Source organism: Populus alba, chromosome 16 (genome assembly GCF_005239225.2).
Source record: "Populus alba chromosome 16, ASM523922v2, whole genome shotgun sequence".
NCBI lineage: Eukaryota > Viridiplantae > Streptophyta > Magnoliopsida > Malpighiales > Salicaceae > Populus > Populus alba.
The window spans coordinates 13,621,981-13,640,880 of NC_133299.1; the positions used below are offsets into that span (position 1 = coordinate 13,621,981).

Consider the following 18,900-nt stretch of genomic DNA (forward strand, 5'->3'; position numbering starts at 1 on the left):
TTATTTAATGGAAATACAATTTGCACCACGTTACCAAACGCATCTATTATCACCTGCTTCAGTATTAGATACATATCCTTGTCATCTGTTCTCTTGATGAGACATTCAGCAAGTCTCTTTAATTATTAATTTCACCTCTACTTCCTTAGCTGCAAGTTTGCCCAAAAACCACGGCAAGACCTTTGAATGTCAAATCAGCTACAGCACTTGTTGACGATGATCCCTGGGCTACCATTGCTGCTCCTCCGCCTACTACTTGGGCCAACCCGCTGGTAGCTGGTAGAGGCCGAGGTAAACCTGCTGCTCCAAAATTAGGCGCACAAAGGATAAACCGGACGTCCTCATCCGGGATGTAATTCAGGGACAGAGAACTCGGAGAAGCAAGGATGACAAATGAAGTTCTGTAAAAAGATTCTTATAGCGACTGGTTTTGACATTAAAATGGAACAGATCCTGTTGACTTGAGTTATATCTTCTGCTCTAGGCCACAATGTTTGATTTGAAATATCATTCTTTTCTGCATCATATTCTTTCTATTTTGTTTCTCCTTTTAATATAACTGTTATCTGGTAGAATAATTTGCAATTTATGTTATGTAGCTGGTAAACTAGTTTCTGCCACAGCTTCTTTTCGTTCATAGCATGTTTATTTTAATATTTTAAAAATATTTTTGAAAATAATAATATTATTTATTATTTATTTTAAATTTATATTTCTTAATATTTTCAAATCATTTTAATATATTAATTTAAAAATAAAAAAATAAATAAAATATTATTTTAATATATTTTCTAATAAAAAAACAATTTAAAAAATAACTATTATCATACTTCTAAACAATTCTTTATCAACGTCACAAGGCTTGTAGGGTTAGTTAATGAGTTTTTTTATATATAATTAGTTAAATTTTATTACAATTCAATTTTACTATACAAATTTATATTATAAAAAAATATATTTTTGATAATATTGACGGAGATGTATACCACCCTTATACACAGTAAAAAGAATAGAAAGGCAAATAAAATCCTCCTATTGACTCTCTAGGCTCCAATAGTCAAAGCAAATAGGACCCTCCACCATTATTATCGTTGATGTTAAGCTTGCAAGAGGCGTTCCTGGAAACTGCCAGAATTGAAACCATACAAAAAAAAAAAAAAAGAACATTGAAAAGTCTTCAAGTCAAGCGAAAATCACATCCAAATAGATTCATTGACTGCAAATAATAATAAAAAAATTGTAAAGATAAAATTAAAATATAATAAAATTGACATTAAAAAACATGCCAACTCAACACTTTATTGATTTTAGTTTAAAATTAAATTGTGTGGTAGTTACCTTAACATGATCCAGTCAACTTTAGTTGGTTCAAAGGTAACCTTACTAACCAGTAAATCAAATTGAGAATAAGATTGATAAAAAAGAGATGATGAAATTAATAGAAAAACCTCTAGATTCAATTTCTTGCCTAACCTAACTTTAAAATTAAATTTGTGAATTATTATTTTGATATAATGTAGTCGACTTGAATGGTTTAAAAACAGCTTGAAAGGTTGTTAAAAAACAGGATAAAATTGATGAAAAAAAGAAAAAAAATTGAGAAAAAAAAGAGTGGAGAAATGAAAAAAAAAAAAGAAGAAAAAAAAGAGAGGAAGCTTTTTGTGTATGAACCTTCACTTTATATACGAGTTTAAAAAAACTATTTTTTTTAGATTTTAAAGTCAAGACCAAAAAGCGCAATCCAAGTTTATTTGTATTATTTTTTTCAATAGTAAACATAAGGATAAATTTACCATCTTTAAGTTCATAAAGGTTTTTTTTTTTTTTACCGGATATCAAAACTTATGCATTATGAGTTTTGATTTTTGAGATCTGTGGAAGTGAAATTTACAAAAATGTGTCCGTGATTGGAATAGAATCTCATTGGTTTAGAATTAGAAATAAATCTTCTAACTCAACACTTTATTGATGAAATTAAGAAAGAAAATGAAATTGACATTAAAAAAGCTTCCAACTCAACACTTTATTGATGTTAGTTTAAAATTAAATTGTGTGGTAGTTGCCTCAACGTGATTCAGTCGACTTTGTTGGTCCAAATATAACCTTACTAACTAGTATATCAAATTGAGAATAAGATTGAAAAAAAAAGAGAGGATGAAATTAACAGAAAACCTCTAGATTTAATTTCTTACCTAACCTAACTTTAAAATTAAATTATATGAATTATTATCTTGATATAATTTAGACGACTTGAATGGTTTAAAAACAACTCAAAAGGCTATTAAAAAAGCAGGAAAAAAACTGAGGAAAAAAGAACAAAATTGAGGAAAACAAAGGGGGATAAATGAAAAGGAGAGAGAAGGATGAATTGAAAAAAAAAAAAAAAGGAAAAAAAAAGAAAGCTTTTTGTTTATGGACCTTCACTTTATATATACGAGGCTAAAAACCCCATTTTTTTTAGATTTCAAATTGAAGACCAAAAGACCCAATCCAAGCTCATTTGTATTTTTTTTCAATAGCAGACATAAGGATAAATTTACTATCTTTAAGTACATAGATGTTTTTTTTTTTTTGGTGTGTGTTACCGGATATCAAAACTTATGCATTATGAGTTTTGATTTTTGAGATCTATGAAAGTAAAATTTACTAAAATGTGCCCGTGATTGGAATAGAATCTCATTGATTTAGAATTTAAAAAAAACAATATTCAGTGTAACAAGTTTGACTTTAATAACTTCAATTTACTTTACTATTATTATGTAAAGTAAGAGAGCTACTTTTATTATATAGTCCAAGGCTCACCATATTTTTCGGGGGGGGGGGGGGGTTAAAAAGATCTTGAGATAAACAATAAAAGTAACAATTCCTTCCTCGTTATATTGCAAATCATCGGTACTTGAATTTAATAAGAAGAAAATTATTGAATATAAAACTCTTAGACCAGACTTATATGTGTAAATTTATTGAGAAAAAAAGAACATGTTATTTAGTGAACATTTTAATTAAAAGCTGGGACATAAAAAAATATATTTAATTAGTTTCATTAGCATCCCTCATCTATAGTTAGTTTTTATTAGTAGTTGTTTTTAAAACTAATTTTTATTTAAAAATATATTGAAATAATATTTGTGCTTAAATTTTTTATTGTTTAGTTATTGACAGAGTTGGTACAAAAATAGAGCTATGAATAAAACACTAGATTTAATATTGGTTAAAACTCTAATAAATAAATGTATTAGGGAAGCATTAAAATCTAATTGATTTTTTAGTTATTTTTTTATTTAAATTTATATTTTTTAGTGTTTTCAGATGGTTTCAATGTACTGGTTTTAAAAATAAATATAAAAAACTAAAAATAATATTATTTTAATATATTTTTTTAATAAATAATAATTTTAAAAAAAATTGTTATTATATTTTGCATTTCTTTATTAACATTACAAGGCTTATATGGTAAGTTAATGAGTTTTATAACCATAACTGTATTATAAAGAACTTTTAAAAACAATTATGTATAGGTTTTTATTTGAATTATATATACATATGTCAAGATTTTATGTTTTTGTTTATTACTTGACTGAAATTATTTATATAATTAGTTAAATTTTATTACAATTCAATTTTACTATACGGATTTCTATTATAAAAAAATATATTTTGGATAATCTTGACGAAGATGTATACCACCCTAATACACGGTAAAAAGAATAGAAAGGCAAATAGGATCCTCCCATTGACTCTCTATGCTCCAATAATCAAAACAAATAGGACCCTCCACCATTATTATCGTCCATGTTACTTGCAAGAGGCTTGATGAAATGATTTGGAATTTGATTTTGACATCATTTTAAATTGAAGTGATAAGATAATGTGTTAATTTTAAAATTATTTTTTTATTTTATTTTAGAAAACTCATTATAAATTAAAAGTTTATTATAAACACATTAAATCAAAATCTATAAAAACAAATAGCTCAACTAAGATTTTATCACTTTAAATTTGATTTATTTAATCATAACAAATGTAAAAGGATGAATTTAGTTCAATTCATTTTAAAATTTATATAAAAAAAATAATTTGTTTTAGTTCCTTAGTGGCTGTTTGGTAGTGTGGCTGCGAGTGAGGTTCACCCGCAGCCACACTACCTAGTGTTTGGTTAAAGAAAAAACAGGGTGTTTTGCTGGTAGGGCCCACTGATATTTGAGGCTGCACCGCAGGTTTTGAGAAGCAGCAAAATGCTGCTTCTCATGCTGCTGACCCAACTTTAACAGTGGAGCCATGCTCCACTGCGCACTGTTCACGTGAACAGTTAGTGCTCAAAGTTTTTTTTTCCCTGAAAAACTAGTACAATTAATTAAATGCACTCGTATTGTTCATGTGAAATATATATATTAAAAAAATTAGTTTAAGGTAAATTAAATTTATTCGTATTGTAATCTCAATTTTATTTCTGATAATATTTTACTTAATTTTATTGCACATAGGATAAATCATGATAACTGTAGTTTTTGTCGAAAGAATTTTGTACATAATGAAATTGTTGATTTTTTTTAAAAAAATTATGTTTTACTCGAAAAACTAGTACTTAATATTATTTAATAACACTACATAAATTAGAAGGATATCACATAATGACGTAGCATTTGTGAAATTTGATCGCAATTCCAATTATGTTATTGCCGGGTCCGGTCCAATGAAAAAAAATTCAGTTTTTATTTTTATTTTAATTGTGTTCTATTCAAAAAATTAGAAGGAGATCACTTGATGACGTAACAAAAGATTCAATTTTTGTTGTTGCGCGCTTAAGAAACCATGAAAAATATAGTCCTTATTGGATAGATCTCATATGTGATGACATTGCACATAGTTTAATAGAATAATAAAAAAAATTTGATATCAATATTATTTATTTTATGATGTAATAACAGTAATTAAATTTACAATATTTAAATTAAAAATCATTAGTATTAATATATATATATATATATATATATATATATATATATATATATATATATATATATATATTTTAATTATTTTATAACCTCAATTTGAAAAGCATTTTTTTAACCAAACACATTAAACTACTTTTTCTTCAACCTAAATTTCAACCACAGTTTTAACCAAACACCTATTTTTTCAAACCAACCTCAACTAAAAATACTTTTTATAAAACAACTTTTTTCAAACTACAACCACAAAAGCTACCGCAATACAAAACACACTTTTAAATCCATACCAACTAATTAAAAGAGGTATTTATAGTGGTTGTAGTTTAAATATATATATTTTTTAAAATATATTTAAAATAATAAATTTTTTTATTTTTTAAAAATTATTTTTGATATCAATATATTAATATAATTTTAAAATATTAAAAAAATAATTTTAAATTTTAAAAAAACACCGTGTTCGTAGAAACTGCCAGAATTGAAACCATACGGGCCTCAATTTTTCTCGGCCCAAAAAAGAATGCATTGAAAAGTCTTCAAGTCAAGCGAAAATCACAGCCAAATAGAATCATTTACTGCATGTTTTAAAGTACGGTACCACGCAAAAGAGAGAAACTTCATCCATGCAAACAATCCACTTGACAATGAAAATTCCTCTCTTTACTTTGTTTTTCTTCATGCCCCTTCTAACGATGCTCTCCTGCATCAACACAGGTCTGGTTTCTGGCAGATGCCAGAGCGATCAGCAATCTTTGTTGCTCCAATTAAAGAACACTTTCGTGTTCGATGAATCTAATTCCACCAAACTGGTGACATGGAATCCCGGCTCAGATTGCTGCGAGTGGAAAGGTATAAGCTGCGATATTGGCGGGCTTGATCGTGTTATCGGCCTCGACCTGAGCAATCAACTAAAGGGTGAGATTCCATCCAGTCACTGGGAAGGCCTTCGAAGCCTCACCCATGTTGATTTAGGGTACAATGCATTCACCGGGAGCACCCCCTCATCGTTGTTTGCAATCCCGTCGCTGCAGAAGTTACAGCTTTCCAACAACAGATTTGGGGGACAGATTCCTGAGTTTCCAAACGTGTCTTCCTCTCTTTTGGATATCCTGGATTTGAGCAGCAACAACTTAGAAGGTCCTATTCCCAGTTCTGTCTTTGGTCTTGCAAAACTCAATGTCCTTGAACTTTCATCCAATAAGCTCAATGGCACGTTGCAATTACATTGGATTCAGAAACTTCCCAGTCTCACCACACTTGGCCTCTCGTACAACAACTTGACAGTTTATGCAAGTGGCGGCAATTCCAACATGTCTTCCCTTCCCCAAATCAAGAAACTAAGATTGGCTTCTTGCGACCTGGGAATGTTTCCAGATCTAAGGAACCAATCAAAACTCTTCCATTTAGATCTTTCAGACAACCAAATTACTGGGCCGGTACCTGGTTGGATTTCAGAAATAGGTCTTCTTCAATATCTGAATCTTTCACGCAATCTCCTGGTTGATCTAGAAAGACCTTTGTCTCTTCCTGGTCTTAGCATCTTAGACCTGCATCATAACCAGCTCCAGGGGAGCATTCCAGTTCCTCCATCATTTATTACCTATGTGGATTACTCAAGCAATAATTTTTCTTCCTTCATCCCCCCTAACATCGGTAATTACTTCACCTTTACCCTTTTCTTCTCCCTCTCAAATAATCACCTTACCGGAGCAATACCGCAATCGATGTGCAATTCCGAATCGCTACAAGTTCTTGACTTGTCTAACAACAGTTTGAGTGGAGCAATACCATCCTGTTTAATTGATAAGATTAAGACTCTTCGTGCTCTAAATTTAAGGAGAAACAACTTCGGTGGCATTATTCCTGATAAATTTCCAAGAAGCTGTGAATTGAAGACTCTGGACCTGAGTGGAAACAACTTGCAAGGGCAGGTTCCAAAATCTCTGGCCAATTGCGCTATGTTAGAGGTCTTAGACCTTGGGAACAATCAAATCAATGACAGCTTCCCGTGTCTTCTTAAGAGCATATCGAGTTTTCGTGTCCTTGTTCTGCGAAACAACATGTTCTCGGGGCTTATTGGATGTCCACAAATCAAAGGCACTTGGCCAAGGCTTCAGATTGTCGACCTTGCTTACAACAATTTCAGAGGAAATCTACCTGATATTTTCTTGAAAACGTGGGAAGGAATGATGGAAGGTGGAAACAGAAACCTTGAGTACATAAGATATGAGGAGCAGACGAATGGACTGTATTATCAAGATTCAATTACGGTCACAGTAAAGGGTCTCGAGTTGGAGCTGGTGAAGATATTAACTGTCTTTACCTCTGCTGACTTTTCAAGCAACAACTTTGAAGGGCCAATACCAGATGCCATAGGACAGTTCAATGCCCTCTATGTTCTCAACTTGTCTCACAATGCTCTCACTGGCCAAATTCCATCATCTTTAGGCAACCTGTCACAGCTCGAGTCCTTAGACCTCTCATCTAACCAATTGTCTGGACAAATCCCACCACAGCTAGTAAGCCTGACATTCCTTTCAGTCCTGAATCTCTCATATAACAGGCTAGTGGGTCGGATCCCAACAGGCAATCAATTCGGGACGTTCTCTTCCGATTTCTTTGAAGGTAACCAAGGATTATGCGGGTTTCCATTAAATCCATGCTCCAATACCAAAGGATCAAATTCTACACCAGCATGCTCCAATACATCAAGTTCAGCATGCTACAATACCAATGGATCAAATTCTGGTATAGAGATTGACTGGAACTTCTTAAGTGTTGAATTCGGATTCATCTTCGGGCTGGGAATTATTATTCTACCTCTTATGTTCTGCAAGAGATGGAGAACATGGTACTACACACATGTTAATCGTGTAATTTTCAGAATCTTCCCTCAACTAGATAAAAGAAGCAAGAATCTTGGCAGAAGAGCTCAAAGAAACAGAAGAAGGCAGTGACATTGGTGAAGAAGATCAAGGCGCGTGGTGAGTATTAGAATGAAGATCAACATTATCCAGCTGAAGATCAAGTCTTCTGAAGATCGACATTATCAAGCTGAAGATCAAGTCTTCCATATTTGAATTTCCTTGTATTCAGCAACAACACTTATCTTTGTTCTTGTAACTTATCCTTCCCTGTATTTAGGCTTTGATCGTTTCTTGTAAATCTATATATGTATAGCTTAATTGATTAATAAGAATGACAGAACATTGTGTAAAATATTTCTTACATCATGGTATCAGAGCTGCTTAAGTCTATTCTTCATTAGCTCTTCTTTCTTCTGTTACAAACTATCGATTCTTTGATTCAACACAAAAACATGACAACACAAATCGACTCAGCAACTACCTTCTCTTCTTCCAGCCTTTCTCACCAAGAAGTTTCTCTTATAACAATAAATACCACTGCACAAACACCTCTCAAACTCACATCCACAAACTACCTTTCCTGGAAACTTCAGTTTGAAACCTTATTCATTGGATATGATCTTATTGGATACATCGATGGATCCACTCCCTGCCCTCCCAATCCTGTTATTGTAGACAATGTCACAATAACAAATCCCTCTCATAAGTTTTGGATTCGTCAGGATAAGCTTCTGCTTAATGCCTTGATAGGATCTCTTTCTCCCACGATCATTCCTTTCATTGCTTGTGCAAATACTGCTCAAGAAGCTTGGAATATCTTGGCCAACACGTATGCTAAACCTTCACGTGGTCGTATCAAGCAAATTAAAAACCAGCTCAAACATCCATCCAAAGGATCTCAATCTATTACTGAATTTCTTCACTCTGTCAAAGCCACTGCTGATGAACTGGCTATATTAGGTGCACCCATGGATCCCGAAGACCTCACTGATACAATCTTGGATGGTCTTGATGATGACTATAAAGAGCTTGTTCGTGCAGTTCAAGCACGTGATACTTCTATTTCATTTGATGAACTGCATGAAAAGCTTCTTTCTTTTGAAGCCATGTCATCCTCCCATGCAACACCCCTTCCCATTACTGCCAATCTTACACAAAAGAGTTCTCCTACATGGCGTAATACTCGTTCATCCTTCAACTTTCGCCCTCCTTCTCCATCATCTGCTAATTCTCATTTCTGGCGTTCTTCTCCTCCCAGTACTTTCAGGCCTACATTCAATCGTCCTAATTATCGACCTGCTCGTCCTCCTCAGCGCCCATATCAAGGCTTCTGCCAAATATGTGGCATTCAGGGTCATACAGCCAAACGCTGCCCATCATTTCAGCTAGTTCCAACAAATGCCACAAATACTGAATCTTCAGCCTCCCAACACTCTTCTTCTTCTTGGCAGCCACGAGTTAACTTTGTTGCCAACAACTCATCAACCTCTCCTACATGGTTACTTGACAGTGGTGCCTCTCACCATGTAACAGCAGATTTGGAAAATTTATCCCTGCACTCTCCTTACAGTGGATCAGATGATGTGATGATAGGCGATGAAACCAATCTTCCAATTACACACACCGGTTCTACACATCTATCCTCTCCTACATCATCTTTTACATTGTCTAATGTTCTATGTGTACCACCTATGCAAAGAAACTTGATTTCTGTTTATCAGTTTTGTGTCACTAATAATGTTTCTGTCGAATTCTTACCTTCTCTGTTCTTTGTGAAGGATCTTCAAACGGGGGCAATTCTCTTTCAAGGCAGTGTTAAGGATGGAGTGTATGAATGGCCGGCTTCAAAACCACAATCTCCCCCACTTCTCGCCTTCTCTACTACCAAAACCACATCTGCAATCTGGCATAGTCGCTTAGGACATCCAGCATTTCCTATTTTAAAACATGTTCTCACTCATTCTCATTTAGCATCATCTGCATCTATCACTTCTGATTTCTCCTGTAATGCCTGCCTTTGCAATAAAAGTCATAAGTTGCCATTCTCTACTTCCACTCTTGTCTCTACACATCCATTGCAAATTGTTTTCTTCGATGTTTGGACTTCTCCAATTGTGTCTTCTGCAGGTTTTAAATACTATGTCATATTTGTTGATCATTTCACCAAATATGTCTGGTTTTATCCCCTTAAACGAAAATCTGATGTTCATGATGTTTTTACACGATATAAAGCCATTGTTGAGAATTATTTCAAGCACAGTATAGTCACTCTCTACACTGATAATGGGGGGGAGTTTCTTAGCCTTCGAAATTTTCTCTCTACAGCAGGGATCACTCATATGACCACACCACCTCATACCCCAGAATTGAATGGCTATTCTGAACGCAGGCACCGTCACATTGTTGAGACTGGACTCACGCTACTCTCACATGCATCCCTTCCATTAACATTCTGGAATCATGCATTTAGTGCTGCTGTGTATCTTATTAATAGGATGCCTACCACATCTCTCAATCTCTCTAGTCCATTTGAATTAATTTTCAACACAGCACCCAACTATTCCAAGTTAAAAAGTTTCGGTTGCCTATGCTATCCATGGATTCGTCCATATTCGTCCCACAAATTAGAACCTAAATCCAAACCCTGTGTTTTTCTTGGATACTCATTATCACAGCATGCATATCTTTGTTTTGAACCATCTACTTCAAAAACTTTTATTTCTCGTCATGTCCAGTTTGTTGAATCTGTTTTTCCTTATACTCATCTTCACAGCACACTTCCACGCCCCAATTCAACCACTGCAGTGTCATGGTTACCCCCAGTTATTAAAGTCTCAGTTCCTCTTCCATCTCAGCTGTCTTCTTACACTCCAGTCATCACTGCTCCAGAATTGCCTCCTGCTGCTGCTACTTCAATCCCACCCATATCTGCTGCATCTCCAATACCACCCTCCTCTGTTACACACCCAGCCTCCCCACCACCTCCCTGTCACTCCATGACTACCCGTGCCAAAAATAATATCCTCAAACCAATTCAGAAACTAAACCTTCATACACAAGTCATTTCATCACCTACTTCAGAACCCACCACTGTTGCCCAGGCACTTAAAAATTCCAACTGGAGAACTGCTATGTCAGAAGAATACAATGCTCTTGTTCGCAATGGAACATGGGAACTTGTTTCTCCATCTCTTGCTACAAACCTTGTAGGCTGCAAATGGATTTTTCGCATCAAACGCCATCCTGATGGCTCAATTGACAGATTCAAGGCCCGGCTTGTAGCCAAGGGCTTTCATCAACGACCAGGTGTGGATTATCTAGAGACATTCAGTCCAGTAATTAAGCCAACCACTATTCGTCTTGTGCTCAGTGTTGCCGTTGCCAATGGTTGGTCTCTTCGACAATTAGACATTAACAATGCATTTCTCCAAGGTACCTTGACAGAAACAGTCTACATGGCTCAGCCGCCAGGCTTCATTGACTCCGATCATCCCACTCATGTGTGTAAACTTCATAAGGCTATCTACGGACTCAAACAAGCTCCAAGGGCTTGGTATCAAGAGTTACGTAAATTTCTCATGGAATCTGGTTTCAGAAATTCACACTCTGATACTTCTCTCTTCATTCTGCAAACTGGCACAAAGTTGTTATATCTTTTAGTATATGTAGATGATATTATCCTAACGGGTAATAATTCAGATCTTGTGTCACAGTTTGTTGATTGTTTAGCACACAGGTTCTCCCTCAAAGATCTTGGCAACCTTTCCTACTTCCTTGGTGTAGAAGTCATTCCTCAAAGTCAAGGCATTCTTCTGTCTCAACGTCGCTATATCAAGGAGCTACTTGCTAAAACACATATGGACATGTCTAAACCTGTTCTTACTCCACTGCCCACAGACTCCTCTTCACTTACATTATCAGCAGGAACAATTCTATCAGATCCAACAGAGTACAGAACAGTTGTAGGCAGTCTTCAATACTTGTCTCTCACACGTCCAGATATTTCTTTTGCTGTCAACCGAATGTCTCAGTTCATGCACGCCCCAACTGATGAGCACTGGAATTGTGTTAAACGAATTTTGCGTTATCTAAGTGGCTCATCCCATGAAGGACTTCTTCTTAAACGAAATTCTCCACTCGCCCTGCATGCCTTCTCAGACTCTCTTCAAGCCTTCTCAGATGCTGACTGGGCAGGTAACAAAGATGACTACACTTCCACTAGTGCCCACCTTGTCTATCTTGGCAACAATCTCATTTCTTGGAGCTCCAAGAAACAACAAACTGTAGCCAGATCATCTACTGAAGCAGAATACAGATCAGTTGCTGCTACTGCAGCTGAATTGTGCTGGATTCGTTCACTGCTCTCAGAACTTTGCATTACCTTGCTTCACACTCCTGTCATCTACTGTGATAATATAGGAGCCACACAACTAAGCTCCAATCCGGTATTTCATTCAAGGATGAAGCATGTAGCCATTGACTATCACTTCATACGTGATCAAGTGCAAACTGGTGCTCTACGTGTGGCTCACGTCTCCTCAGCAGATCAGCTTGCTGATCTGCTCACAAAACCTCTTCCTCGTTCTCGCTTTCAAGATTTACGGAGCAAGATTGGCCTCTCTAGTCGTGGCCTATCTTGAGGGGGCATATTAGAATGAAGATCAACATTATCCAGCTGAAGATCAAGTCTTCTGAAGATCGACATTATCAAGCTGAAGATCAAGTCTTCCATATTTGAATTTCCTTGTATTCAGCAACAGCACTTATCTTTGTTCTTGTAACTTATCCTTCCCTGTATTTAGGCTTTGATCGTTTCTTGTAAATCTATATATGTATAGCTTAATTGATTAATAAGAATGACAGAACATTGTGTAAAATATTTCTTCCATCAGTGAGAGCATTTGCAATTAATATTTCCTATGGCTTCTGTTTTATATCCTGCTATATGTTTTGTTTTGTTTCCAGTTTGTTGACATTTGCAATAAGAAGTTTAGTTACAACTTCAGTTTTTATTCTCTTTGTCCACCAATTGAAGGTCATCAATTATTCGTCCAAGGGACCTCGCAGTTATTGGATAAATGCGACAGTTTCTTTTGTTTGCTTCGTTTTTGTGACTCTGTAATAATATGTTGTAGCCTGGGCCTGCTTTGAAATACAAAATCCTATGGTTATGGACATTGTAATTTGGTAGTTTTTAATATTTTGCATTGTGATCTGCATGCAAATGTTTTTTTAATATTAAACAAATTGATTTCCTTCCACAGAAACAGCAATAAAAATACTCTTTATTTCAAGAATATAATTTTATTTTAATTTACATATGGCAAAATTTCTCAAGAATAAATTATACTTGCATGCTTTATCATATAAAAAAAATCACAAAAAATAATTTATTTATTTTACATGTATTTTGAATTTAATAATTTTTATTTTTTTTGAAAAGTAGGATCATGTTCGGTTAGGAGGTACGTGAGTTTATTTAAAGGACTATTATAGAGTTGTAGAAGGAAAAAATGGCTTGTTGACTGGTGCTTCTGTGAAGACACTCAAGACAGTGCAGGAGGGCTCAAGAGCACAAAATTTCTACAGATTTCAAGCCTATCATCGACTAGTGTTCCTTCAAGTCTCTCTGCTATCTAATATTCGTGCTCTCTTTATCCATTCTGGCTTCTATCCTTCCAGTTTCAAACTAGTTTACAGGCACGTCCAATGCTATGGGTAGAATTATTTTAAAAAAAAAATATATATATTTAGATCATTGAGAATTATATGATATTACTACTAAACACGATTTAGTGGGTCAACCTTGAAACTTCTTTACTCAACTCTTTACCTAGTTTATTTTTAGAATTAAATCGAGTGAAAGTGCTTCAATGTGACCTAATCAACTTTGTTAGTTCAAAGGCAGCTTGACTGAATGGTGTGTGTGTGTTTATATATAAAAGGATGAAATTGAAAAGAAAAAAATTGACATTAAAAAACTTCCCAACTCAACACTTTACCAATGTTAATTTAAAATTAAATTGTATGGAAATTACCCCAACATGATCCAATCAACTTGGTCAATCAAAAGGTAACTTCACTAACCAGTAAAAAAATTTCAGGATGAAATTAACAGAAAAAATCTCAAGATTCAATTTTTTATCTAGTCCGAATTTAAAATTAAATCACATAGAATGTTATCTTGATATGATCTAGTTAACTTAGATAGTTTAAAAACAACTTAAAAGGCTGTAAAAAAAATTCAATGGTAAAATTGAAATTGAAAAAAGGGAGGGGGGGATGAAAAGATGAAAAGAAAACTAAAAAGAGAGAGGGATGAATTGAAAAAAGAAAAAATAAAAAAGGGAAGCTTTTTGTTTATGGACCTTCAATTTATATATACGAGTCTAAAAAACCCATTTTTTTAGATTTCAAATTCAAGATCAAAAGACCCAATCATAAGGATAAATTTACTATCTTTAAGTTCATAAAGGTTTTTTTTTTTTGTGTGTGTTACCGGATATCAAAACTTATGCATTATGAGTTTTGATTTTTGAGATCTATGAAAGTGAAATTTACAAAAATGTGCCCGTGATTGGAATAGAATCTCATTGATTTAGAATTAAAAAAAAAAAATCTTCAGTGTAACAAGTTTGACTTTAATAACTTCAATTTACTTTACTATTATTATGTAAAGTAAGAGAGCTACTTTTATTATATAGTCCAAGGCTTCCATATTTTCGGGGAAAAAAAATTAAAAAGATCTTGAGATACACAATAAAAGTAACAATTCCTTCCTCGTTATATTGCAAATCATTGGCGCACTTGAATTTAATAAAAAGAAAAATATTGAATATAAAACTCTTAGAACAAACTTATATGTGTAAATTTAGTGAACATTTTAATTAAAAGCTGGGACATAAAAAATATATTTAATTAGTGTTTTTCTTGTTTTCATTAGCATCCCTGAAGTAAAGTTAGTTTTTGAACCAATAATGAGTCCATGGCTTTTATCATAATAAGAAGTTAAAGAAACACATAAATGGCGGAGTAGATTTCTTATGCTAAAAAAAGAAATGAAGGGAAAGTGAATGTCTGATTAGTTCTGTGTATGTTGCTAGGGCAATATTTTAATTATTGCCTAACTTTCAACATTTTAGCCCAAGTCAACGCGTTTAAATGTCATCTACAAGAAAAAGTCTTTAACATCTATAGAAAAAGTCTTTAACATCTATGATAATTATGTACCTACATAATTATCAAAGATGTTAACGACTTGATGACCTGTAATTGATTTGTGTCAAACAATTCACTTGACAATGAAAATTCCTCTCTTTACTTTGTTTTTCTTCATGCCCCTTCTAACGATGCTCTCCGGCATCAACACGGGTCTGGTTTCTGGCAGATGCCAGAGCGATCAGCAATCTTTGCTGCTCCAATTAAAGAACACCCTCGTATTCAATCAATCTATGTCCACCAACCTGGTGACGTGGAATCCCAGCTCGGATTGCTGCGAGTGGAGAGGTATAAGCTGCGATATTGGTGGGCTTGATCGTGTTATCGGCCTCGACTTGAGCAATGAATCAATCACCGGTGGACTTGACGATTCAAGCGGGCTTTTCAGACTTCAATTTCTTCAGAGTCTAGACTTGTCTTCCAACAGCTTCAGCTCAGCTCTGCCAGTCGGGTTTGCCAACCTCACGGATTTGATTTCATTGAATTTGTCCAGTGCTGGCTTTACAGGCCAGATTCCAATTGAGATCTTAAAGCTGACAAGGTTGGTTAGTCTTGATTTGTCAACCAATCCCTTCCTTGTAGGTCCTCCACTGAAACTCGAGAAGCCTAATTTTGCAACATTGGTTCAAAATCTCACACAGCTAACAGAGCTCCTTCTTGATGGTGTTAATATATCAGCACACGGCAATGACTGGTGCAAGGCCGTATCATCTTCACTGCCTAATCTGAAAGTGCTGAGCATGTCCTACTGCTATCTCTCGGGTCCTCTTGATGCTTCCCTTGCAAAGCTTCAGTCTCTTTCAATAATTCGTTTGAGCGGTAATAATTTGTCTGCTCCAGTTCCAGAATTCCTTGCAAATTACTCGAAATTGACTGCCTTGCAGCTCAGCTCTTGCCAGTTGAACGGTATATTTCCACAAGCTATATTCCAGGTACCATCACTAGAGATCCTTGACTTGTCATACAACGAGTTCCTTCAGGGTTCTTTCCCGGAGTTCCATCAGAATCTCTCTCTTCGGACCCTTCTGCTCAGTAACACAAATTTTTCGGGAACACTACCACAGTCCATTGGTGGACTCCAGAAACTATCCAGAATAGAGCTAGCGGAAGCGGGTAACAACTTCACGGGACCAATTCCAAATTCAATGGCTAATCTCACCCAGCTGTTTTATCTGGACTTTTCATCCAACAAGTTCACAGGCACACTCCCATCATTCCGCAAGTCCAAGAATCTCACCTATGTAGATGTCTCTCGCAATCAACTAACAGGTGAGATTCCATCCAGTCACTGGGAAGGCCTTCGAAGCCTCACCTATGTTGATTTAGGGTACAATGTATTCAGCGGGAGCATCCCCTCATCGTTGTTTGCAATCCCGTCGCTGCAGAGGATACAGCTTTCCAATAACAGATTTGGGGGACAGATTCCTGAGTTTCCAAACGTGTCTTCCTCTCTTTTGGATACCCTGGATTTGAGCAGCAACAAGTTAGAAGGTTCTATTCCCAGTTATGTCTTTGATCTTGCAAAACTCAATGTCCTTGAACTTTCATTCAATAAGCTCAATGGCACGGTGGAATTACATTGGATTCAGAAACTTCCCAGTCTCACCACACTTGGCCTCTCGTACAACAACTTGACAGTAAGTGGCGACATGTCTTCCCTTCCCCAAATCAAGAATCTAAGATTGGCTTCTTGCGACCTGGGAATGTTTCCAGATCTAAGGAACCAATCAAAACTCTTCCATTTAGATCTTTCAGACAACCAAATTACTGGGCCAGTACCTGGTTGGATTTCAGAACTAGGTCTTCTTCAATATCTGAATCTTTCACGCAATCTCCTGGTTGATCTAGAAAGACCTTTGTCTCTTCCTGGTCTTAGCGTCGTAGACCTGCATCACAACCAGCTCCAAGGGAGCATTCCAGTTCCTCCATCATATATTACCTATGTGGATTACTCAAGCAATAATTTTTCTTCTTTCATCCCCCCTAATATTGGTAATTACTTCAACTTTACCCTTTTCTTCTCCCTTTCAAATAATCACCTTACCGGAGCAATACCGCGATCGATATGCAATACCGAATGGCTACAAGTTCTTGACTTGTCTAACAACAGTTTGAGTGGAGCAATACCATCATGTTTAATTGAGAGGATTAAGACTCTTCGTGTTCTAAATTTAAGGAGAAACAACTTCGATGGCATTATTCCTGATAAATTTCCAAGAAGCTGTGAATTGAAGACTCTGGACCTGAGTGTAAACAACTTGCATGGGCAGGTTCCAAAATCTCTGGCCAATTGCGCTATGTTAGAAGTCTTAGACCTTGGGAACAATCAAATCAATGACAGCTTCCCGTGTCTTCTTAAGAGCATATCGAGTTTTCGTGTCCTTGTTCTGCGAAACAACATGTTCTCCGGGCTTATTGGATGTCCACAAATCAAAGGCACTTGGCCAAGGCTTCAGATTGTCGACGTAGCTTACAACCATTTCAGAGGAAATGTACCAGATATTTTCTTGAAAACTTGGGAAGGAATGATGGAAGGTGGAAACAGAAACCTTGAGCACATAAGATATGATCCCCTGAAGCTGACGAATGGACTGTATTATCAAGATTCAATAACAGTCACACTCAAGGGTCTCGAGCTGGAGCTGGTGAAGATATTAACTGTCTTTACCTCTGCTGACTTTTCAAGCAACAACTTTGAAGGGCCAATATCAGATGTCATAGGACAGTTCAATGCCCTCTATGTTCTCAACTTGTCACATAATGTGCTCACGGGCCAAATTCCATCATCTTTAGGCAGCCTGTCAGAGCTCGAGTCCTTAGACCTCTCATCTAACCAATTGTCTGGACAAATCCCACCACAGCTAGTAAGCCTGACATTCCTTTCAGTCCTGAATCTCTCATATAACAGGCTAGTGGGTCGGATCCCAACAGGCAATCAATTCGGGACGTTCTCGTCCGATTCCTTTGAAGGTAACCAAGGATTATGCGGGTTTCCATTAAATCCATGCTCCAATACCAAAGGATCAAATTCTACACCAGCATGCTCCAATACATCAAGTTCAGCATGCTACAATACCAATGGATCAAATTCTGGTATAGTGATTGACTGGAATTTCTTATTGGGATTTATCTTCGGGCTGGGAATTGCTATTCTACCTCTTGTGTTCTGCAAGAGATGGAGAACATGGTACTACACACATGTTAATCGTGTAATTTTCAGAATCTTCCCTCAACTAGAAAAAAGAAGCAAGAATCTTGGCAGAAGAGCTCAAAGAAACAGAAGAAGGCAGTGACATTGGTGAAGAAGATCAAGGCGCGTGGTGAGAGCATTTGCAATTAATATTTCCTATGGCTTCTGTTTTATATCCTGCTATATTTTTTGTTTTGTTTCCAGTTTGTTGACATTTGCAATAAGAAGTTTAGTTACAACTTCAGTTTTTATTCTCTTTGACCACCAATTGAAGGTCATCAATTATTCGTCCAAGGGACCTCGCAGTTATTGGATAAATGCGACAGTTTCTTTTGTTTGCTTCGTTTTTGTGACTCTGTAATAATATGTTGTAGCCTGGGCCTGCTTTGAAATACAAAATCCTATGGTTATGGACATTGTAATTTAGTAATTTTTAATATTTTGCATTGTGATCTACATGCAAATGTTTTTTTAAAATTAAACAAATCGATTTCCCTCCACAGCAACAGCAATAAAAATACTCTTTATTTCAAGAATATAATTTTATTTTAATTTACATATGGCAAAATTTCTCAAGAATAAATTATACTTGCATGCTTTATCATAAAAAAAAAAAAATCACAACAAATAATCTATTTATTTTATTTTAGATTTAATAACTTTTTTTTTTTTT

General features: G+C 35.4%; 1 protein-coding gene across 1 annotated transcript; it reads left to right on the plus strand.

Moving 5' to 3' along the window:
* Positions 1-15,091: 15,091 nt before the first annotated feature.
* On the plus strand, positions 15,092-18,673 carry LOC118037519 (receptor-like protein 7). The gene has a single exon (XM_073405290.1). The coding sequence runs from the start codon at positions 15,121-15,123 to the stop codon at positions 18,328-18,330; it is 3,210 nt and encodes a 1,069-aa protein (XP_073261391.1). The 5' UTR covers positions 15,092-15,120; the 3' UTR covers positions 18,331-18,673.
* The last annotated feature ends 227 nt before the right edge of the window (positions 18,674-18,900 follow it).